We start from the raw sequence: 25,779 nt of genomic DNA on the forward strand, positions 1-25,779 counted from the left end.
TTAAACAACCTGCTCTTTTTAAGATATTTTAAGACATAAAAAAATTAAAAAAAGATTTAATTTATTAAGTAGAATACTGTTTTATCAAGTTTAAACTATTCTCAAGTTTTTTTTTGTTTAAGGTATCTTATACACTTGTTCAATTAAAAACTATAATTTAAGTTTATATGAACAACAACGTCTAAGTGTTACTCAAAAAGCATTGAAATTAATAAAAAAAACTATTCTTCTGCTAAGACTGTAAGATAGATTTAAAAGTATCGAGTTACGACACATTTTTATGCTTACCAACATAATTATTCACATATTGTACACTATAAAATCAATCTAACTATGATACTTTGTAAGTGATACCTTTATACAAATTTGTTACCAAAAAATTCGGATTTCTCAAAAGGGCAGGAGTTACCACAAATCCCAGATGTTTGCTAAAATCATTAATTTTTAACCATACTTTTATCAAAATCTATTGTTTTCTAAAATCGATGACTTTAGTTTCGGAACTACTAAGCTGAAGATTGCTCTTATTTAAGTTGATGAATCAAATAACGGAAAAAAAATCACTTTGTTTTGTTAAAATGTATTATTGACAACACAAAACTATTTAGTCGTATATTTGCAGCTTACCCGGTATGGTGTATGTAGACTAGCAAAAATAATTAATGACTTGATACAGTAACCTCTCGTGAGTCTACGCGCATTGCGCCCACTGAAAAAGTGTATATTTAAACGAGAAGTAGCAAATTAACTCACTATACTGAACGTTTCCTGATAATGCATTTGATTAGAAACAATTTGTGCATAGCAAGTGATACAGAAGAAGAGTTTAAACTGATAAAAACGTCGATAAGATTTTTATGTTTATTGAGAAAAACAAATGCGATTTGTGTACGGTGTATACATGATATTTACTATATCATTGCTTGATTTATCTGAAAAATCTGTTTTGAGCTGTTTCTTAGATAATTATTAATCTAAAGTGCAAAAGAACCGTGTTAAATGTTTGTGTTGTGTATTTTCATTATTGTTACTTCAATTATATGTTTCTTTCAGGGTCTTAATTAAATTATTGTGAACAATTAAAGTTAATTGTACACTGAGGTACAATTAAATGTTCATCCATCGGTAAGGAAACATAATCGACAAAGTCTTAATATATAGAGAGGTGAGTTAAGATTTTATATCAGAAATTAAACACATTGTTAATTCAATATATACAATAAATATGAATTCTACAGTATTAAAAAGTTTTCAGATATATTTATTTATACGTTTTGAGAATTTTAAAACGCTTAAATAAACGACAGTGCGTATAACCGCGAGAGGTTACTGTACTAATATATTGACCTAGATTTATTTATAAAGTATTGTTAGTTAAAATATAATAAAAAACTTAACTTAAACGAAACTTTTAATTGTTATTTAGTTATTTTATGTGTTATTTTGACACATACCATTAAAAGTTTTTTACCTGTATTAGAAATTTTTAAACATATCTGAGTTAGTTGTCAACAAGATAAAAGAATTTTAAGTTTAAAGAGGTCTAAACTAAGATAAAGTAACCAGGCACTAACAACTTAATTTAAGACTTAAGCATCAGTAGAAGTACATTAGTTAATTTAGTTACTTCAAAAGCTGACATATTAAAAAGTACTAATAACTATAACACCCACTAAACTTACTTTTTACAACAATAAGTTTAGTGATTCATAAACTAATTAAAGAACTTTTACTGACGCTTAAGTCTTAAAGGAGGTTGCTAGAGTTATGCCTACTTACTTTATCTTAGTTAGTACTCTGTAAACTAAAACTTATTATATCTTGATAATAACTGTTCTGAACAATACGTTAAAAGGTTGTGTGCGACTTGTTAACCGAAAGGTTCTTTGTGCATCAGGTCCTAGGACCAAATATTTGAGCAATTTTATTTTTTCGTATAATAAAAAATAATAACTAGCTCAAAATTGTTTAAAAGATTCTAAGGTAGTTTCAAAACTTTAAATGATATGTGTTTGAAAACAACATAACGCATAACATAACCAAACATAAATTGAGTTCTTGAGTCAAGGAAGTGGTAAAACACTTTTATATAGTATATTGAAATCTTAAACAAATAACTATTATGTTCAAAATCAACCTTTAATCTTTTGATTTAGTAAAATATTAACAACAATACTTTGTTTATTTACATGTAATTGTTTTCAAATGCTGCAAAACAGTTGTTTAAGTTTTATTTAGATTTGCATAAAGTTTAAACATTTCAAAATATTTTGTTTTATGCAACGATAACTTCCTTTTTTTTCTGTATGGTACAAGTTATGACTCTTAACCATTTTTAGCGTAAAGTTTAATTTTACCATATGTTACAAATTTAAGGTAGTTTGTGTACTTAAAACCGTCTTATTTATAATAAATTTCATAATTTTGTATTTTGTTGGTCTTTAGTTTAGTAAAACGCATAGGAAGTTATTTATATATTAGAACAAAAAGTTGTAGAGTTAAAAAAAATATAGCCACACCTCTCATGCATAAAGCTTTTTTTAGTAAGCTTTTTTCGTTTAAAATACAGTACATAGCTACCAAAAATAGCAGCAGTATTTGGTTATTTTAACAACTTTCAGTGAGTTATTTTCAGTACCGTTAGTTTTTATTCTATAGCTTTTAGCATTAGCTTCAAACATATGTCTCTTTACACCACTTTTTTTCTCTTAGGTTAAACTAGCATAACAAGTACAGTGATGCGTAATTGTTGAACTACTTGATTTCTTTTCTCTTTATGTATGTTTAAACTTTGGGTGGGGGTTGGCATTGTATACGGAGTAAATCCCAGGCTCATCATTATGAATAAATGGAAGGGGACATATTTTGTAGCTTAGATACATCTTGTGCAGATCAATGTAATTAAGACATTTTTAAAAATATGTTTAAAAACTTGTTATTGTCTCTACTGTTACTAAAGAGGAATGCCTATTAAATTATTAGTTCATTTAACTTTTACTTTTAAAGAGATAGTTTTGTTTTTATAAGACAATTTAAAATCACATTAAGAAAATTTTTCAACAAGTACAGTCCACGAAAGGTTTTTCTAATAATTCTGGCAAGCCAATTGAAAAAGTATGTCTGAACTTTATTCTGGTGCAGAGATTCTTATAATTTTTAATAAAGCTTTATTTTAAAAGAATTAGAATCAAGATAAACAAGTTTGTTTTGATAAATATGTTTAATAAAATAACAAAAAATTTTAAATTTACTAAAAAATAGTGTTTCACTTTTAGTCTATACTTTTTTATGTAAGTTTTGAAATAAAGCTTTCAAAAAAAAAGGTAAACGAGCAAAGGCACAGAGAGTAAAAAATAAATGAAATAGTAAAGATTTATTTTAAGCAAAACAGACAATTTTTAATTATAAACTTAAACTTTTTTTTCTCTTATAGAATTGTATAAACAATTTAATGGTGTTATTTCCTTAACAATGTAAAAATTTTATTGAACTTATCAAAACAAACTAAAAATTAAAAATTTTTTGACCTAAACGCTGTTAGGTCTTAAATTAGACTTGAAATTTAAAGTTTCGTTTACAGCTTTTTAAACCGTTAGTTATGACACTATCTCATGCAAGTACGAGTAAATGTATATTCAAAGTTTTTAAAAATTAAATTATACGTCGGCTAGCAAAATTTGCCACAATAATTTTCTGCAAACTGCGGCCAGAGATGTACTTTTCAGCTGAATAAATAAAAGATTTTGTTGTAAAGACTTACAGTTATGCTTTTTATACAAGTTATGGGAATTTCTAGTGCTTTATTGTTAAATACTTTATCACATTTATGGGGTAAACAGAAATTTTCGATTGATTACTACAATTATTTTAACAAATACACCCCGCAAATATTTTTTTTTGCGTTGCTTTACTATAAAAGATATTACAAGATTAAAATTGTAATATTTAGATCAAATAAAATAACGTCTATTTAAGCTAATAAAATGAATAAATTTTTTGTAATGAAATTTAATTGTGATCAAAGTTCTGATTAAGATGAATACGTTTTATGTAATGAAATTTAATTGTGATTAAATTTCTAAAAGCAAAGTATGAATACTAAATATTTTTTAAAGTCTAATCATGGTAAAAATAAAATTTGTTTATCTAATTTTGAAGGGTTTAAATACTAGATAAACAAATAAACTCATACTACAGTTTTATTCAAAGTTAGTTTTATTCTGTTTGATGTCTTTTTTTACGACCTGTTAAAATTATAAGGTTAAATGTAGTTTATTTTTTTGCAATAAAAGCGATATTTCAGAGTTATATTAGTCTGTCGTTTAAATAGTCAGTCTAGTGGCTCTGTTTTTTTTTACTTTAGTTTATAACATAAAAAGCACGATTACGTTAAGTAACAATACCTTACTTTGCAGCATTTATTTTTTTATTAAAATTAGAATGAAGTAGCAATCATTTTGTTTTGAATTAGTTAGTTAAGTATCATTATATCACTTCTGTTTAATTGACTAAAATAAGAAAAATTGTATACTACAAAAGTTGTATACGATTACGTATCTCACAGATTCTGAAATGCGCTTACAATTAGGTTTGTTTTTAATAGTTTTTTAAGCGTAATTAATAGTAGCAATCAAAATAGTTTACACAGTGTGTGAAGACTAGTGATGTCCCGCACTTACTATCCGGGTCCGGATCCGGTCGGATCTTGATTTTAAAAAAAGGTTCGGATCCGGTTCAGGCCGGATCCTAACAGAGATCCGGCCGATTCAGTTCTAGTTATTAAAAAAAAGCATACAGAAAAGTACTTTTTCAAAAACAAACCCTGTGTAAATTAAAAAGAGTCATTTTCTTTAGTTAAAATTAAACACCTACCGTGATTGGCTCATTTTGTACACGTAGCTAATTTACATTTTTTTACATTTAAACTATGAAATAAACATTCCAGAAATGCAACTCTTTACATATGCTGTAAAATTAAAAACTTGACTATTTTTACAAGTTTTTATAGTAAATTATCTTTTAACGTTAGATCCAAATGACTTTCTTAGTTTTTACTCTACTGAAGAAGAAGAAGCACAGAACGAGCAACAAAATATAAAAAGTGACGAGGTTGTTGCTGAGATTAACAGCTTCTTAACCGAAGTAAATTTGAAAAGTAATGCCAAAGAAACCGATGTTTTTGAATGGTGGAACTTAAACCAAGCAAAATACCCCTATCTCGCAAGCTTTGCAAGGAAATGTCTGTCTGCACCTCCATCTTCTGTGTATTCAGAACGATTGTTTTCAGAAGCTGGCAATTTGTATGAAAATAAGCGCAATCGCTTACTTCCAAATACCGGGGAAAAGCTTTTACTTCTTTACCACAACTTAGCAAAATTCAGCAAAAGCCAGAATAGATTGTTAAAGTTCGAGAGTAAATAGGGTTCTAAGACTTTAATTTTTGATTATTTCTCGTTTTCAGTATTCAGACAGTTTCTATGATAGTTTAATGTCGTCAAAATTTTATTGACCAGATTATTATTATTAATTGCCAAGACTTTTAACTTTAATATAGTTTTATGTATGTACTTATTTTAGAATTTTGATAGCTGACTAGTTTTTTTTAAAGGTTTACGAAAAAAGTTAGCGATAATTTTGTAATGAAGTTTTGCTTTCAGACGATATGCTGTTCACCAAATTCCAAAACAGCAATGGTGGTACTTTTGATATTGAGTTTAGTTACTGCTGCTACGGTGGAATTTCTTGAATCAATAAGGTTAATCAATGTTTGTTCAAGTACTTTTGCAAAATAATTAAGCTAGAAAACTTAATATTTGAAAGTACTTATTAACTACTTTTTCATTTACTTATTTTACAATTGTCGACAAATTTTATAAATAAATCGGAGTTTGGTTTTAAGTTTAGTAAGAGATGTTAGTTTTAAAAGCTTTTTTAAATTTTGACATATTTATTACAAAACATCTAAAAAAGTTTGGCATAATTAAAGCGAAAAAATTAAGTAATAAAGTTAGTTTTAAACGTTTACTAAAACTGAAAGAGCAACAAAAAAGGTTTATTGTTTGTTATTAGTTTTATGATTACAGGGGCTATAAATTTTTTAAGCCATTTTAATAGATCTAATCAACATTTATAGGTTTTAACATAATGCAATTTTTTCAGTTTATAAAGTAACATTATGCTTAAAAAAAATCACAAAAAAAGCAACCAAAAAGTTTAGTCTAACGACGTGGTGTATGAAAAAAACTTTCAGTTTACAAGTCATACACCATGAACACAGCTTAATTTCTTGTCCAGTATCTGTTTCAGAGTTTTCAAATGAATTTTTATCTACGTATAAGTTTTTGGTATCTAGAAAAAAAGCTTTAAAAGTTAAGATTTAGGTGTTAAAAACAACTAGTAAACTACGTACAAGAAATCTATCAAATAATGTTTTAAGTGTAAGTCAAAAGTCAGCTACTTTCTTTAAGTGTTAGGTTAATTTTCCTGACAAAAAATTATGGCTACTATTTATATAAAAGTAATTGGCTGCAGATTTTTTTTAAGTAGTAAATAGTGATCATTCAAGCAAAGCTAACGGGTAAAAAAAACTATCAAAGACTAAAAATGTGACAAAAACTGCAATAATAAAAATTAGTGATTACAAATTTTTAAATGAAGAGAATAATCGTAAATTTTCACAAAAATAATTAGTTTATCATTTTTTTAAAAGTATTTTTTAGCTGAAAAGTACATAACGGGCATTAGTTTCTACTTTGCAGGCCAGGGTTTGCCGACCAGACTAGATTAAAAGAACTGTGTTTAGTGTAAAAATCCCAGGCAGTAGGTTTAATTTATTGTTTTAATTCATTTTTGCTGTGGATTATTTAGCACTACAACTCGTGATTTTTACCAATTCTGTTACCAGCTCCTATTATAAGCAGACTTTCTATTTTGAAACTTAATTTCAATGCTAACTTTTTTTTTTTAACTAATTTTTTACCCTTATTTCTAAATTTTGTTCAAGTGTAAGACTTTAAACAAAGGAAAATTATGTATAAACATCATCATAAAATAAATGTAAGTTTTCGTTTATCGTTGAATGTTGAAAGTTTTATCATAAATCAAATTTAATAGGTTGAATACAATTAATTTAGCTTGTGTTTAGTTTTTTTGTTAACAATTTAGTTTTGAAATAAACATTACGCCAATGGCTGTTTATTTTTTATGCATTTAAGTCTAAAAGGGTAAACAAACATGATAAGTATTGAAATTACATTTGAAGTATTTATTAGAGTTAATAAAAGTGACACAAAAATATCTCAAATGTCTTATTAATGTTAATCTATCAACGTGATTTTTACTAGAAAGTTTCTGATGTTTAAATTTCAACACAATAAAATTGTCATTTTATGCGTACTAATAAAATTGGGTAGCTGTTTAAATTGCGAGAGCGTACAAAATTGCAGGAGGGGACAAATTTGCAAGAAAACACAAAATTGTACGAAGATACTTTTGCACGAAGACTAATTTGCACGATAGCACAAAATTGCTCAAAGATAAAATTTTACGTAGAAAAAATTGCACAAAGGTTCACTTTTGCACGAAGACACTTTTGCACGAGGGGATATTTTTGCTCGAGCAGACAGTTTTGCACGCAGACTTTTTTGCTTGAATGGTCATTTTTGCAAGGAGGGTCAATCTTGTTTTATTTCATATTGAAGTTAAGTATATTTCTAATTTAATTTAAGTTTACATCAGTACATGTTTTTAAACTTTGATAAGGGTAATTTTTATTAAAATAAAATTGTAGATTTATTTTTATTAAATACTTGTTTAATTTATATTAGTTTTTAAACACAGTTATTTAATTTTAATAAAAAATAAATAAATAAATAAATAAATAATTGAAATAAAATTAATTTAAAACTTATTAAATTAAAATGAATTACACTAATACATGCTTACTATTTTCTATAAAACATAAAGGTTTTATTATATTTTTTATTTAGTTGTTTAAAGTTAGTAGTTTTTGTGAAAAATTGACCCTTCGTGCAAAATAGTCTTCGTGCAACTTTGTCCCCTTGTGCAATTTTGTGCCCGCGTGCAAACTAGTCTTCGTGCAAAATTATCTTCGTGCAATTTAGTCCCCACGTGCCATTAGTAAACTCGTGCAACTTTGTCTTTGCGCAATTTAGACCCGTTCCCAATATAATTGGTTTAACTTAGCCTAGTAATCAATTTTATTTCTCTTAAAGTTTAACTTGTTTTCATCAAACGTAAACTTGGAGTTCAAAAACTAGTTTAACTTAAAATTTAATACCTTTTTTGGGAATACTATAGAGTTACATAAAGTTTACTTTTATTACCAATCAAGTGTAGTATGCTAGTTAAAAATACTAAGAATATAAAAATAAATAGCTTTAATTGTTTTACTTATAAATTACAAAGGTTTACTAAAAAAGTTTTAAAATCAAAGTAAAATTCAATTACTTAAATAAAAACAGAGATAAGATATTCACCAGCAATCTAGCAAGTACTATGTAGAAAAACTACTTTTTAAAGGTTGCGAACAATTACTAATAAGAAAGAAACAACTACAATCATCGCAAAAACTGGCTAGTTTTTTATCGCAAACCTAACGGATCTAAAATATTGCAAACTATTTCAAAAAGTTTTATTGAGGTAGTGTTTACAGTTTAAAATATAAAGTATGTGTAAACAAACCTATAGTGTTTAAACATTTTTTTTTACTTTTTTAAAAATCAACACAATTATACGAACAAATATTTTTAGCTTTTTTAAAATCGGTATTGTCTGTAAAAATAGTTTTAAGTGTTTAAATTTTTTTAATATAATATTATTTAAAAGACTTAAATTCTATCTCAATCATGTAAAAACCTATATCTTATATTAAAATGTATCTATTGTTTAGTCTAAAGAGCATTTGTTGTGTATAAATACTTTTTGACGAGTATGCGCCAACAAATTTAAGTTTATTTACACAGGTACAACTTCATACAGTTATTCAAATTGAAATCAATCTTAAAAATTTACAATAGATATTGTAAAAAAAACTGCATTTTGATTTCTAAACTTGTATTTTTAGTATTAAAGTTTTTATTTTACAATTTTCTTTGTCTAGCGTAAAAGAATGTGTGTTTTTTATGAATATTAAGAAAAAAATGTATGCTATTATCACTAAAAACATACTTTAATTTTTTATTTAAAAAATTGTTAATTGACTTAAATATACAAAAAAATCTCTCTTTATTGTATTTAAAAAGTCATTTGACACTAGATGTTTTTTATCTTGTTCATCAAGTATTTTACGGTGTTTTATTTGATTCTTATTTAGTATTTTGTTCTAACAAACTTGAGTAGTTTTATTAAATAAAAATCGTTAATAATTTTATTTACTTGTATCCCTGGTTCTATATTTTTAATTCTTCTTGTTGCAAAACATTTTAAAGCCAAATTTGCTGATGAGGAAGTTTTCTCTTTTTTTAATCAGTGAAAGCTGACTCATTCTTAAACCATTGAAAATTTCATATTAAGGGTGAATTTTAAATTCCTTTTCATATATTTTCACTAAGAAAGAAATATTGCAAACAAAGAAAATGAAGTAATCTAGGTAATTTTATTTATTATTTGATATGCTTCAAGTTACTGTATGTAATCTAAATAAATATATGTTTTTAATTAAATAAATATTAGCATACAGTATGTGTTTAAATGAATAAGTGTGTTTACAATAGCAAACAATTATTTTGTACTTTAACTTGGATTACATTATGAACATTTTATTATACAAGTTTATATTTTGTTCATACTGTTGTAAACACTAAACATTAACTCACTGATGTAGCCTGAGCAAAATAAAAAGTAATAAACTCCCAACAGTTTGTACAGAACATATTAAGTTCTAATAATATCTTACAATTTTTTTAAGTTTATAACAATTTCCCAAAAGTGTGATAAAAACACAAGTTTAGTCTAATTTTTGAAAAACTTTTCAGAAATTTGTATTGTTTTGTTTGTTTTTTTAGACTTCAACAAGTTAAAAGAAGCAGAATTTTTTTTAAATGGTTGCAAAATATTAAAAACTACATATTAATATTAAACCATAGCATAATACAGACTTGAGAAAATCCTATTTAGGTTTAAACTTTTTAAATTAGACCAGTATTAATTTAAACAAAAGCTAAAATTTTGTTGACTGATTTTTATACAATGTTTTCTTGATGTAATTTATTATTATTAATTGTCATACAATTTTTGATTATAAATCTTTACATCATTGGTTGAAATGCACTGCTGTTGGTTCATTTCTCACTCAAAATAGTTTTTGCTATGTTTTTAAAGCTAGTTTCTAGTTTTTTTTTAAACAACATGTTGTTTTTCTTTCCTATAATTAAACTTTATTTTTAAGCAAATCTATTTCATAAGTCATTATTTATTGTGAAAAACCAAAAGTAAACAAAAGTATTAAGTTTTCTAACTTGCAGCTACTAAAACTACCATGTTAATTTTTTTTTTAAGGTTTAAAAAAAGTAATATAGCTCTAATCAAAGCTTTAAAAAAATACTGTTGCTGTTTATGTATAGCTACAGCAAGTAAAATGTAGCTCATGACTAAAAAGCATTAATAAAGCTAAGTAGATTCATCCTTTTTAAGAGTATTGTCTTTGTATAACAAAAATGTGCTTACACTTCCTATAAGTTGGTAGCTTTAAGAGCTTTTCAAGTTTGTTGTTTTCAAACTAAGTGAACTTAATAGTTGCAATCCAAGTATAGTCACTTACTGTAAGTTTTGTAGTCATTGTATGATAACAAGTAACTAGAGGTTAAGGTATAAGTAATGATGCTTCAAGGTTGTTGTGCTGAAAATAGAAACTCTCTGTAAAATCAGAGTAGTTATATGGAAGTTATTATAGTTTTCTGTGCATTATAAAGACATCATGTTGTTAAAGTTAGCCAACTAGTAACTTATTAAAGTAGCTAACAAGAAAATGATTGTTAACCATTTACTATTTTTTAAATAACGGTCAGCATTGTACTTGACAAAATAACAAAAAAGTTTGGTTAATGTGGCCAGTCACCTTGCTTGTTACACTTTATAAAGTCTTCATAATTGTTGAAAACATCCTAAAATTTTGCTCTTTACTGGTTGACCTTTAGTTTAAGTAAAATAAAATCATTATCCAAGTCCAAAGAGACTGAAATCAAATACTATTTTCAGCTACAGATAAAAAATTTTGTAAAAAAATTTAACATTTTCATGTAAATACTGTTATAAAAGCACTTTTAAAAACATTTTTTCAAGTACATCTTGCACTTAATTTTGGTTAGCTTTATGTGATTTAGTTGTTTAAGTCTTTAAGTGGAAACAATATGCAATTTTAAAGAGTTTTAATTGTACTGAATATTGTTTATCTGTATGGTTTTCCTAACTCAACTTTTGATTACGAATCAGAACAAGTTAAATTAAAAAAAAGTTTATTACTTTAAGTGCAATAGTATATTCTTTTTCAGCAGTTTAAAATACAATTGGCACTAATCAGATTTTGTGTCTTGTTTTTTTTTTGCCAAAAAACACTTTACCAACTACATTAACAGTTGGTAATTAATGATAGGAAGCATATCCTACTTATTTGTTTAATATTTTTTAGTAAATATTTACATGTAGAGTTTAACTTTTTAAGTATTTGTCTAAAAAGAAAGGTTTGCAGTGAAACTTAAATAAATATTGATTCTTCAGACTTATTAAAAAGCAAACATTTGATATCTTGAGTATTATATAGTTCTACTAAGTTCTTAAATTTATTAAAAGACTTTAAATGGTAATATAAGGTCCTTGTTTAATTTTTTTATTAGTTGTTATTTCTCATACTTCAACAATATAAGAATGTGTTGTGTTTATATTATGACAGTATTGTAAGAATTGTAGCTTTAGCTCACATAATTACCAAATTGAACTACAAAGGAAATCGTTATAACCTTAAGTTAAAACAACCAAAAGTATGTAAATTAGTTGCAGAAAATGTTGTTGTATACATAATGACAAGTAAGCATATCTGTACTTTTCTAATTTTTTTCTCTATTTGTAAGTGAGTAAACATATATATTCCATGCTTTATTTTAATTACATGTAAAAACATTAAATTATAATTTTGATGAAAAAATAACATTTATCTCTTAAAATTTTTATGATGATAAAGTGTAAAGACTTCAGAACAAAATCAAGTAGCTGTAGTTAAGAATAGAGTAAATGATTTGTAATAGCTTAATACTTCTAGAAGTTTATATTGTTTATTAAGTGTTAAAACTAAATTGTAAACTTAAAAAAAGCAATTAATGCTTTAGAGCCGTTTAAATAACCAAATAAGTTTATGATGATGATAATTTTAACTTGGATTGCAAAGCTTTTTTAAAGACATACCTTAATTTTGTAATTTAAAAAAAAAAAAAAAAAGTTTAACCATATGAAAAACGAAGATAAATGTTATGCTTTTGTGTTTTTTAGAAAATATTTTAAAAATGTTGTTCTTATAAACTATATTGAAAAAAAACTCATCTAATTGCATGGATTGACTTTCAACTAAAAACCACTTCAACATTGTAATTCAAGGTCTCAAAAGTTAAAAAATCATTTAGGATAAATATTTGGAAATAACATAAAGTTACATTGTTTCCTAAAAGTTTTTCTTGATAATTTGGCTCCCTACTGTAACATCATTAATTATCAGAATGAATATTGCTTAAATTATGAACCTCATGTAGTCATTGATAATAATTCACTCCAAGAAATATATGAATATTTTTATGTAATGATTTAGGATTGGGTAGATGATTTATATTAGCTTATAAGTTCTTTAAGTTTATAATATTTATTAAGCGTTAAACTAAGTTCAAAACTTAAAAAAGCAGCTAATGCTTTAGGGCTGTTGATAAAACCTGAAGATGTTGGGATTAATTAAGTTTAACCTGCATTGCACATAATTTAAACAGAAGTGAATCATTGAACAAAACTATTTAGGTTTAAACTATGACAAACAAGAGCATATACAAATGCTATTCTTATTAGTTTGTTGTGCAAAAAAAGATAACTTTGATTTTAGTTCGTTTATAATGTACAAATAACCATCTAACTTTTTGTTTTTCAAAAAATCTTCAATATATCCTGTTCGTTTCTTATTAACATCTCTTTATAAACGCTCATTTTAATGTAATAAATGTAAGTACTTAAATATTTTTTACTTTAGTGAATAGCTAAAAGAATTGGTAGCTGTAACTGACAAATCTAAATTAAGCTGTTGTTGAAAAAAACTTGTTGAAAAGTAAAACTTTCATCTATTTTAAAATAAAAACTACATACCAGTAATAAGATGTAACGTTAAAAGGTTTTAAATCCTGGAGATCCTGATAAGCTAAGCTTATCGGAATAGATACCACAGATGTTCTTGTGCTAAAACTTTATTTCAACTAACGGCGTTTCACTGTTCTCAAATAAATTTAAGAACAGATCTACGGAGTCTATTTCTGCACAACTAAATTTAATTTTCATTTTAAAAACTTGCCATTCTTAGAGCTTTTTGAGGTTAGTGCCTACTTTTATTAAATTTTTATTTTTTGTAGACAATTTTATAATTCTATGTTTTTATCCCAAACTTTTTTTTTAAACCATAAAGTTCATTTATAGTTACTACCTACATAAACACTATACATAATTATACATGCTTTTTCTGCTTTTTTTCTAATGTGTGTTAATATTTTATAGACTCCGTAGATCTGTTCTTAAATTTATTTGAGAGCAGTGAAACGCCGTTAGTTGAAATAAAGTTTTAGCACAAGAACATCTGTGGTACCAGTAGTAAGTTAAGCTTTTGAAAAACAATGGAGTCAGCTATACGCTACAGGCCTAAAAGTTTTTCTTTAAAAGTTGTGGAGCAATTTTTTTACTAGATTAATATAGTTTTTACCAACTAAGCGTATAGATTTTTATAACTAAGGATAGCCCAAGTCTCATTTAAAACTAATAAACCTAAGTAGTGTTTAAAGCTTTATAAAAACCTTAAATTGTTTTGGTAATGCTTGTCTTTTAGTTTAAATTAGTTAAAAATATTTTTGATAAACAATACTTCACCAGTTCATATTTTTATGTTCAAATTTTGTACCTTAAAATATTTGAAGAAGTTTAGGATCAATTTTATAAGAGTTTGCATTAACTAAATAACCTCTAGCCGTTTTACTTTAAGTTATTTATTTTTTAGCAACAGAAAACACTTGTATTTCTATGTTTTATTATAAACTAAAACAAATTATATTTATAAACAGCGGCGTTTTGGGATCCTCAGATCTAATGGTTCTTCGTTTTCGCCTTCCTCGTATTGGTCGTTGCCTTCCTGGGACGGATCAGGGTTGACTTCCGCTTGTTGGCCTCCGTTGTTCAATGATGCGTGGTAACCATCTGTGACGTCACTCGATGGTGACCCCGGTGGCGTGTTTGCAGATTCGTCACTCGATGGAGACCCCGGTGGCGTGTTTGCAGAATCGTCACTGGAGTGTTCGATCTGGTGTTTTTGTGCAGTGATGTCAATCTGAGAACAATAAGAACAGAGTCAATAAGGTAAATTTAAGTTGAAAAGAAATTGAAAGTAGCATTCGTAGCGTAGCTGAAATAAAAAAAAAATCTACTATGAAGTTAAAAATGCTCTGAAGAGTTGTAAAGTTATTAAATGCATTGAATTAAAAATTTTATTAATAAAATAAGAACTCAAACACTGAATACGAAGTTTTCTAGAAAATAAATTTCAGAAATTTTTACTTGTTCACATTTGATAAAACATGCATTATAATGATAAATTCAAGAAAACGAATGCATTTCCAAGATTAATTAAATTTTTATAAATTTATAAATTTTTATAGTTGTTGAAATAAGTTTATTAATGTCTCAAAAATTAAAAAAAAAAAGTTGAAATATAAATTATTGAAAATTGATAGTAATTTTTTCATATTTAAACACTCATCAAAGTTATAAAGTACTAGGGAACAGAACAACTGAGATGGGTAAATAAAGCTTAATAATAATGATTACATTGCGTATAAGTATAAACTTTGTAATTACGCATTACTTGTTTGTGTTAATATATAAAATGTATAAATGTAGCTTGTATACTTTAAGTAAACAAAAAACTTTTCTATCAACTTATTTTTGTTTCCATGCATTTATTAATTTGTTAAAAAGTGAACTACGAAACAGAAGCAGTCTATCTTAAGCTTTTAAATATATTAAAAATAAACTTGGTAATCTCGTTGTATGTACTTAAGGTTACGTGACAATTAAAACTTAGCCAATTCAAATTCCGACAATTGAAATTCTTAAAAAAAATTAAGATACCATATCTCAAAAACTATATATAATTGAAAAAAATTAAAAATACGTATGGTAGGTCTAATCTACAAGCCATTTTTTAATTTTTCAAGATTTTAATAGTTTTTAAGATAGTTTAAAGTTACTAAAAATACTATATTTAAAACTTTTTTAGCCATATCTCGAAAAATGTTTAAAACTTTGCAAAATAAAAAATGACTTGCACATATCAATAAGACCTACATACTTAATTTTAATTTTTATACATATACATAACATTTTAGTTGCGGCCCTTTCAAACAAACTAAGCAGAAAAACTAAAACAGGCGAATGAACCTTGATAATGATGATGGCGTCGCGGACAAATTCCCTTTCATCAGGCAGGGTAAATAACTTGACGCCGTTGGGCACATCTTCATACTTGCAGTTGCCGCTGTTAGGCCAGTATCCTTCAAGAAGCACTTCTTTTTTTTCTACATACCACTCGTTTGTCTTCAGATGAGGGTTCAGATGGCGCTCTGCTGCAATTGAAAGTTTACATTTTAATTTGTTGTATTAGTAAACTTGATTTATATACTTTGTAATGCGTTATATCAATTAAAATTTATTTCATTACAACTTTAATTTTTTAGAGCTAAACAGAAACTTTTCAACTAACAGGTGTACTTGTTGCCCTCCAATGCTTTCTCATCTGCAACGACGACTTGCTTGATGTCTTCGACGCACGCATCCTTCTCAAATTGGTAGAAACTTTTACTGGACAATTCTTCGTAGAATTGGAGCTCGTCGCAGGTCACCTCTAGCTTGCTGTGGATGTTGATTGCGTAGTTCTGCTGCTCCATTTTCGTTTTAGCGTGTGCTTATTATCTGTTGTAAATTACAAGTTACAGTCGCGGTTATTTGACTGAAAACAAATTAGTTCTTTGAAAAACATTTTTTTCTCAACAACATTAATTTTGTAACTATGATACTCCTGCATTTATGAAATACTTATGCACTTATAAAGCTTTTACATAAATTATTAAGGACGTTGTGTTTTTTATATAGCTCTGAATTGCATAAAAATTTTAATTTTAGTAAAAAGTTTATTATTTTTTTGTACACTTTTTTGCGAAAATAGCTTAATAGTTAAGTTTTATCCAAGTTGAATTGATTACTTATTTAAAAATGTTATGAAGCTTAGTTAAACAAATATTTTAATTTTGGATTTTCAATCGATTGACATAATTAATTTTTTGTTAAAGTTAGTATTTTTTATAAAATTTTGTTAAACTATTTTTAGTTCAATTAAATCTTTTTTCTAAAAAAAAAGCTTTCAGGTCAAAAGAATTACTTGAATTAAATTGTACTTATTTTTGTCCATTGACCTAGTTAAATTTGAAAGTAAAACAAAGTTTTTCATTATGTTTAACGTTTTACCAAGTCTTAGAACAAAAGTCTTGTTTTCAAATGTATTTCTAAATATACTGATACTGATCGATTAATTTTTTATATATTTTTTTTGTAGTTGTACAATTTAAAATTGGCTTAGCAATCGCTTGCCAATTTTTAATTTGGATTAATATTATCAAAATTAATTTCATAATTTAATATCAGTAAACCTTTAAGGTTTTTGTCTTATTGACAAAAAGGTTCAATTAAATCGTAAAAAGTATATATATTAGTTAATTAGCACTGTGTTATATGCAATACGAAATTATACTTTTTATAAAGTAATTTATTTCTACTTTCAAAAAAACTTATCTTATTAACTTATGTAACTCAACGCTCAACTTTCATATTTGTGCTTTTTAGTTTTGTATTTAACATTAAGTCAATGTTAAATTCCAATTATGAAAAACTTTTTTTTTTCTAATTAAATAAAGTTTGCTGAGCTAAAATATAGAATTAACTAAATTAAACAATAAAATATTGTTATTTAAATGTTAAAAACATTCAATGCATTTATTTATTGATATCCCAAAAAATTGTTTCAAGTGCATAGTTACTTTTAATTATGATGAATGTGATTCAAAAATAATAATGATAAAATGTTTTCTCTGAAAAACGATGTATAGCATTTTCATTTTCGGTCACTTTTAGTTTGAAAGTACCTTTATTTATTTTAAATGAGTAAAACTTGATTTTTCTTGAATTTCTAACAGGTTTTAGAAATATAATTTTAAAGTTTATAGTATGGTTTTCTTATGTAACATTTGTTACATTGAATTATTGTTTTAAATATTTAAAAAAATGTCTTTACGTTTAGTTATATATTCTGTTTTTCCATTTTGAATAATTTTTACTTCTTTTGCTAAAGATATCTTGTGCTGTAGTAACCTAGCTGTGTATAACTAATATAAAAAAATTTGTTACTAAAATTATAACAAAACTTAAATCTAACAAGCTTGGAAACATTTTTCCTGGGAATTCTTCATGTACTGTGCTTGGTTTTTTGAAAGCTAAAAATAAAAAAAAAGCTCTGGCCAAACCAAATATACATACTAATTTTGAAATACTTGAAACTGAATGTAAAGCAGATAATTTGTGCGACAATACCACATAAGCTAAAGTTAGCTACAGAACAACGCGGAAACAAATTATTAACAATTAACTTCATTATTAAGTTTATAAAACTCACTTATGTTAAATGCATAATAAGTTCTAATAACTTAACTACTTTATTATTTAAATTAAGCTTTAATCTTTAAAATGCTTTAATTAAAGTGAATTGTATGTAATTAAATTGTAAATGTTTGCTGTCATAGTGCTTTTTTTAAAAATGATAGAAATTGGTTTATGGTAGGTAAAAAAAATAAAATCATGAAAACCTTATTTGGCGAAAAAAACGAAGTTTATAAAAGCATTGTCTTTCAATTTTTTCACCAATACACTTAAAAAATGACAGATCACAAAACATGAGTGTTTTCAAACTTGATGTCTGAGAAACTTTTCATAACTTGAATTTATTCAAACAATGGTGTTAATACTTCGTAGCTGGTACAAATGACTCTTACTTGAAGATATCTCACGTGGTTTAAACGCGCATAAAATTGTTAACTTCGTCGTTTGTATTTTATACTGTAATGTGTATTAAAACTTTGTTATATTTAAAATGTTCTTAATTTTATTTTCATGTTCATTAAACTCTCAAGTTGGAGATAAACAAAAGTAAAATCAGTTAATTTTAAAAACTTGATAAAGTCTTAAGTTTTCACGATTTTCTTAATTTCTCTAAAACACATAACTACTAAGTCGAAACTACTTTTATAAAATAAATTAGTAGCAACAACAGTTAATTATAAAAGTTTACTGTCCCCTAAATTTTAGTGTATTTCAAACCCTGATAAAAGTTAAAAACATACGTTTATTAATGTTAGAATTATAATTGTTAAAATAAGGTTTATTATTATTACTAAATATGTCAACCAACATACAGCGTTATAGATCATCAAAATAATTGATTAAACGTTCATTTATATTGTAGTGTTTTAATTAGTTTTTATCCATATGTTCTATTTATTTCTTTTCAAAACTAAAATTTTTAGCTAAAATTAATAAATCTAGTAAATCATGTTACAATTTTCATAAGCTTATTTTATTAAGCACTGTACGAGATATTATTAAAACTTATAACTAACTCTCTTATAGCTTTTTGACTAGCAAAAACTAAAACAAGTTTCACTGACTTTAAATGCATATGTTATAGTTGTTGTTCTACACTACATAAAAAGAAATATTGCAATGATAGCACAGTTAAATAACACACAGTGTGTATTATTTAGTATAAGACTATAACTAGCATCAAAAGTTTGAAAAAAATTACACATAAGTAGATAAATAAAGTGGAATATACTAATTGTTCATGCATTTAACCTTATAATTTTATATACTATTTATAACAAAGAACTATAAACTAAAAAGTATTAAAAGTGAATCAATAAATTTTGCTACAAAATGAAGTCTTAAAATTATTTTTCTTTTTAACCAGTAAGCCACTTTAAATTTCTTATTACTGAACGATCAAACGAATAAATTTACTTGGCTACTTTCACACTTATGAGCTATAAGTCTTGTTTTCAGAATGTAATTTATTCATTATTTTTGTTGAAGATAAATCTACTCCGAGAATGACTAACCTGCAGATAAAGCTAGATTAGGGTTACTAAAAGTAGACCATAGCGCTTACTTATGGGCTATAAGGCCATAATCTTAAACTTAAACTAGATATTTTGAAGTTGATGATGAAGAGAAAAAAAAGGTTTAGGCGTATTTAAGGCTAATTCTGAAACTTACACAAGATATTACGGGAAATTTTGAAATTTATACTAGACCATGGCTTCTCAAAAAGGGTCATTAACGAAAGTAGGCGGGCTGTAAGCTGCGAAGTTGAGGCGGAGGCATAAGGCTATAAATAGAAACTTAAACTAGATATTCTGGAGTTGATTAACAAGAGCAAAAAATAAGAAAGAAAATAAATTAGGCGTATTTAAGGGTAGTTTTTTGAGAAATTTAAATGGAGGTAACTATTGATTTTGTCTACAGCAATATTAATAGCTTTTAACATTTGACCAGTTATCCAACAGTTTTTGGCTTATTTTTTTCAAAGGTACTTGTTTTATCTTCTTTTACTGATAAGAAACAACAAACTTCTTCTAATATCTTTATTTCCACCTTTTATGAACTATTTTATCCTGCAAATATTTTGTTATTAAAAATGAGCAATTTTTGGTTTACATACACAGACAAGTTTTGATGCAAAGAACAAGATGTAAATGTCAACAATCTCGGCAGTGTTAACCGAGATTCCTTTTTTTTTCATAATGTGTAGCTTATTTTAACATTAGATAAACGTTTTTTTTATTAATCCTGACTTAGTTAACAGTCAAACCAGCGAAACTAAAACAATGAATTCTAATACAGTTTGAATAATACGAACGCGCACTAAGAAAATTGACAGTAGAGAAACTGGTTAATGGTATCAAAAATTAAGGACTATAGCTAGATTATTGCGCAATTTTTGTATTCAAATTTATTTCTAAACAAACGTTTTACACTATCTTATGTAATTAAATTCGTACATACATATTGCTTTATATTGCTTTTCTTCTGTTCTGTTTTTTGTTTATTTTAAAAAAGAAAATGCATCTCCAAAATCAAATTTTAGAAAGGTTTATTTTACTCAAATCAAATAGTTAATAAGTTTTTGAAGATCTTACATTCCAAGTCGTATAAGATTGCGTTTTATCACAAAAAAAATTTTGAACGTTTTATTTTTTTATTGTTAAATGTTTAAACGTTCGTTAGTATCGTTCGTCCACTGTACTTTTTGTAGAATGTAGTATTAAGTTTTACTAAAAATATATATTTCCTGTTTACACCTTTAGCTAATTAAATAGTTTTCTACGAGGTTTTTTTTAATGTTGGTTTCATACTTTTATTTCAATCTTAAAATAGTGTATCGTAAGGTATGAATTAAAATAAGCATAACTGCTGATCTAATTCAATTATTAACGTATACTTTACTCTAACTGTTTGATTACACAATGATATATTAATCTTTTTCACAAGATATTTAGTTGTGTATTATTTTGCGAATTTCCTTGGTCAACATGACTAGATTGGTATGCATTATTTTAAGTAATCTTCTTAAACCTTGTTGTTAATTTAGATAATAAACACATTTAAAAGTGTATATTATAAAAAAAAGTTCTCTCGAGAATTATATAATAAAGTCAGCATCACAGTTATATTTTAACTTATTTAGATTCCTAAATTTTAACAAAACTCTAACGAGTAAAAAAACTTCCTCTATATATTTTTCATGTTAGAAAAAAAAAAATAGAATAAGGTAATATAAGTCATTTTTTACTGAGCCACTTAAAGGGCTTTTAGACAGTTTGTTACAAATTATCATATTTGTTTAGGAAATTTTCTATAAAAATTAAAGTTACCTGACAAATCAAAAAAAAAAGTTAAATATAAATAATTTAAGTAAACTATTTGTTTATACTACTTAAAGACAAAAAATAAGCTATTTTTATATTTTGATGGTAAAAATGAATTTTCATACAAAAAAAAAGCTTTCATTTATAAATTTACTTAATTGTAAATTTTAATTTATAAATTTTGTTATTTTTTTAAATTTTTTGTCCTAGAAAGTTTGTTTAAACGAAATTTATTTTAAAGGCTTTTAATATTTATCAAAGTTGTTTAACTAACATTGTTTAAAAAAACTGTAAAATCTGCCTGCTAAAGGTTTTTAAATTAAAATTGTGTTTTAATTCAATAAAACTATTCAAAGCTATTGTTTATACGTTTTTATTTTTTCAACTATCTAATTTATAGCTTTGAATTAATGTTTTAAGTTTTAAATCCAAAGAAAAAGAAGATGCTTACTTTTTAAATCCAAAATTGAAAATAAAAGTTTATAAAGTTGTTAATTATACCAAGGATATCAAGTAATTTTAGATTTTGTTTTGATACTTTGTTGAAAATATATACCGTTATTTACACAGCAATCCATAAATTCCAAATTAATAACATAAATTTTATCATATAAGTATATTTTGTTACAAAAGCAATTTAGTAACAATTTTTTGTAGTATTTTAAACAACAAATTTATTCAGAAAGTAGGTTAGATGACAGTTCAAACTTCGACAGTTTGAATTATTATGATACTTTCAAAGTATAAAAAAATACCTAAAAACTACAAAAAAAGTGTAAGAAAGGTCTTATTAATTAAAATTCGATGGTAATAAGTACAAAAAAGATAAATATTCAAAATTGCTCGGAGTTTGAAATATTAAGTTTTGAAACTAGCGCAGCATAGAAACTGATGTTTTTTCAAGTACTAAACTTGTAGAATATTAAAAGATACATGAAACTAATAAGAAAACTTAAAATCTCTTTACAGTAAGTTCATGACATAATAATAAGTGTTAGAAGTAGTTTTTATATCAGGTAGTATCAGTTGTTTAGATGAAGTATAGAGTACTTTGTAGCAACGTTTTTTATACAGTATACAGAGTACAATTGTAGTATTGGGAGACCTTTAAAAGTTTTAAGTAGCATTTTATTGCAAGACAAAACTTTTTTTCATCATTTTGAGCAAGCTTTACTTTTTCTCTAATTAAAAACAACTTAAATGTTTATAAAAACATCTTAAAAAAGATAAACTGAATAAAACTTAAACAAAAATATACAAGTAATAATCAAGACAAAGAATTAACACATAATGGAATTTTTAAACAAAAAAACTAATCAAAAAACAAAATGGATGATTTTAAGATGTTAATAATAACCTTTGATCTTTTATTAGGACCAATTTGATTATTTAAATTGGGTTGAAGTTTTTTAGTTAATAGAGCTTCTGTAGATAATAAATTATTATAAGAATTACAAACTTTGATAACTACAAAACAGTTATAAATGTTACTACAATTTTTGCAATATGAACAATTCTCAATGTGTTTAAAAACTGCACTGTTAGTTGGAGTTATATGCTCCTTTGTTCTTACAAATAGTTGGGTTCAAATTTATCTTCCAAAATTTTCACCCGAGTTTAAACAACAAGTTTAAATGAAATTTCAATTCAAACTTGTCAGGAATACAAAATTTCATATCTGTACACACAAGCAAGAATAAAAGACAACAAATTATTTACAACCAGCCAGCACAGATGTGTTTATGAAATTTAACTCGTGTGTACCGCAGTCTTGGAAGATAAACTTGGTTGAGAAGTTGTACTACAGAAATAGAAATATTGACTCAGAAAAGTTTTAGCATAACGAATGGCTGAAAGTAAAAGAAGTTTTAGTGAAAAAATTTTTCCCGACAAAGTTTATTGATGAACAAATACAACAAACAATACTCAATCCGAGTTAATTAAAACTGAAAGTCATACAAAACAAACACTGCATAACAATACCGTATGTAAAAATGTCATCGGAAATTTTTTATAGAAACATCACGAAAAAATTCGAAGACATTGGAGTAAAAGTACGTGTTGCATATATATATATATATTGTTTATTGAACGATGAAAACAGCGCTCAAAAAGTTCGGTCTAAGGACCTGGTGTACAAAGGAACCTTTTGGTTATCGAGTCGTACACCACAAGTAACGATAACAGAAAAATTAGATAAATACTTTTCCCTAAAGGATTCAAATAGTTGTGTATATGAAAGTTGCCTATATATTCACGTGTCCAGGTGATCTGAACTACCAGTATATTAATGAGACCGACGACTACTATTTTAAGAACAACGGAGCATATAACTCCAACTAACAGTGCAGCTTTTAAACACATTGAGAATTGTTCATATTGCAAAAATTGTAGTAACATTTGTAACTGTTTTGTAGTTAAAGTTTGCAATTCTTATAGTAACTTACAACCCACAGAAGTTCTATTAATTGAAAAACTTCAACCCAATTTAAATAATCAACTTGGTCCTAATAAAAGATCAAAAGTTATTATTAACATTTTTAAATAATTCATTTTGTTCTTGATTAGTTTTTTGTTTAAAAAATCCATTATGTGTTAATTCTTTCTTCTGATTATTTCTTGTATAATTTTGATTAAGTCTTACTTTGTTTATCTTGTTTTACTTATTTTTATAAGTATCTAAGTTGTTTTTATTAAGGGAATAAGTAATTCCCAAAGCGTGCTCAAACTGTAATCAAGTAAAATGATAAAAATGTGTATTGTCTTGCAATAAAACGGTACTTTTAATACAATTAATGTTATTATAGGTATAGTTGTAGTAATTTTTTTTTTATTAACAACTGAATATAGTTTTATACTTCAAATAAAATTAAAGTTTAATTTTTTAAGTCTGCTATAGTAATAGAAAAACTAAGTTATTGTTGTAAATGTTAAAAACACAAAAGTTACTTACTTAGAATAAACTTTGATTTATGCTAAATCTAACTTTTCTACAGAAAGTAATAGTCTTTTAAAATGTTTCACATATACTTAACCACATTTTGTACTTAATTCATGAAATCAAACGTTTATATAGTTTTTTGAGTATTTTTCTATCATCTTAAAACATTCAATCAAGCTATTTATTTAAATAGTATTCGTTGTTTACGGTATTATATACTTTTTATGTTAACTTGTTAAAAGTAATAAGGCCTTTAACAAACTTTCAAAAAACACTTTAAAAATATTTACACAAAAAGGCTTATATATACTTTATTGACTAATAGTTAAGACAATTAAATCATCCACTAGTTTCAGTTACGTCTTTGTTTCTGATTGGTAGCTTTCTTCATTGGCTTTTTAGAGCAAATGTCGATCTGAAAGCAATTAAATATAAGTCAGTGAGTCAAAATAAATTTAATACATCAAAAAATGTTTGAGCCAAGAAGCGTGAGAAATTTGAACTTACTAATTTTTTAAACTTACTCAAGTTTTCAGCATTAGAAAATATCAAATGACAGTAAAAACTTTAAAACTTATAAAAATAAAGTGCAAAGTTAAAATACTTATATATTTACCCAAAATTATCTAAATTAAAGTAGTTGCAATTTAAATTCCATGAAACAAAAAGAACATTAAAAGAAAATCAATTACTTAATGCTAAAGATCTGAATAGAAGTTAAAATGAACCTTGATAATGATGATAACATTGCGTATAAAGTCCCTTCCATCAGGCAGCGTAAACAGCTTGACGCCATTGGGTACATCTTCGTATTTGCACTTGCCACTGTTAGGCCAGTATCCTTCAAGAAGCACTTCTTTTTTTTCTACATACCACTCGTTTGTCTTCAGATGAGGGTTCAGATGGCGCTCTGCTGCAATTGAAAGTTTACATTTAAATTTGTTGTATTACATAGCTTTTCTTATATGATTTACGTGTAGAAATACTGTAAAAGTTTCTTTTTTATTTATTTTTACTTTTATAGCATAACTGTATAATTTAAACAAACATCTGTAGCTTTTTTCTTTGTATAATTTGTGCTCTTCTAAAATCACTTGCTTTATCTTGCCTACAGTTTCATCTCCAAGAAACTCGTAAGCTTTTTCAGACTTCGAAAACTCGAAAAACTCCATCTCATCGCACATTACCTCCAGCTTGGCCTGCACGTTCACGGTGTAAATTTGCTTCATCTTAGTTGTAAGGTGTTACTGTGCTTGCTTTAGCTAACTATCTGTCATAAAATACTTACATGAACGTTTTGTTTTAATTTTTCGAAATAACAGCTTTTATTTTTATTTTTATTATGCTTTTTAGAACAATTTGACTTTTTAAAGCTAATTTAGTCTTTAATAGCATTTTTGTAAAATCTCTAATAACTTATTAAAATTTTTTTACGGCAATAATTGTTAACTTGTTATAATATAAGTTTGTGATCTCAGTTTTTACACAAGACTATTGTATATGTTTCCTGCGGTATAAAAACGATTAAACAAAATACCACTTTGAAAAAATATACCTATAAAT

At 25.8% G+C, this 25,779-nt stretch overlaps 1 protein-coding gene across 1 annotated transcript; it reads right to left on the minus strand.

Annotated features, from left to right (window-relative positions):
• Nucleotides 1–24,529: 24,529 nt before the first annotated feature.
• LOC145841312 (uncharacterized) lies at nucleotides 24,530–25,445 on the minus strand. Its single transcript, XM_082948674.1, has 3 exons — nucleotides 25,265–25,445; nucleotides 24,945–25,129; nucleotides 24,530–24,631 (listed from the first exon to the last, which is right to left on the minus strand). The coding sequence occupies exons 1-3, from the start codon at nucleotides 25,443–25,445 to the stop codon at nucleotides 24,569–24,571; spliced, it is 429 nt and encodes a 142-aa protein (XP_082804800.1). The 3' UTR covers nucleotides 24,530–24,568.
• Between the last annotated feature and the right edge of the window lie 334 nt (nucleotides 25,446–25,779).

This window comes from Thalia democratica, chromosome 7 (genome assembly GCF_965202585.1).
Source record: "Thalia democratica chromosome 7, ktThaDemo2.hap1.1, whole genome shotgun sequence".
NCBI lineage: Eukaryota > Metazoa > Chordata > Thaliacea > Salpida > Salpidae > Thalia > Thalia democratica.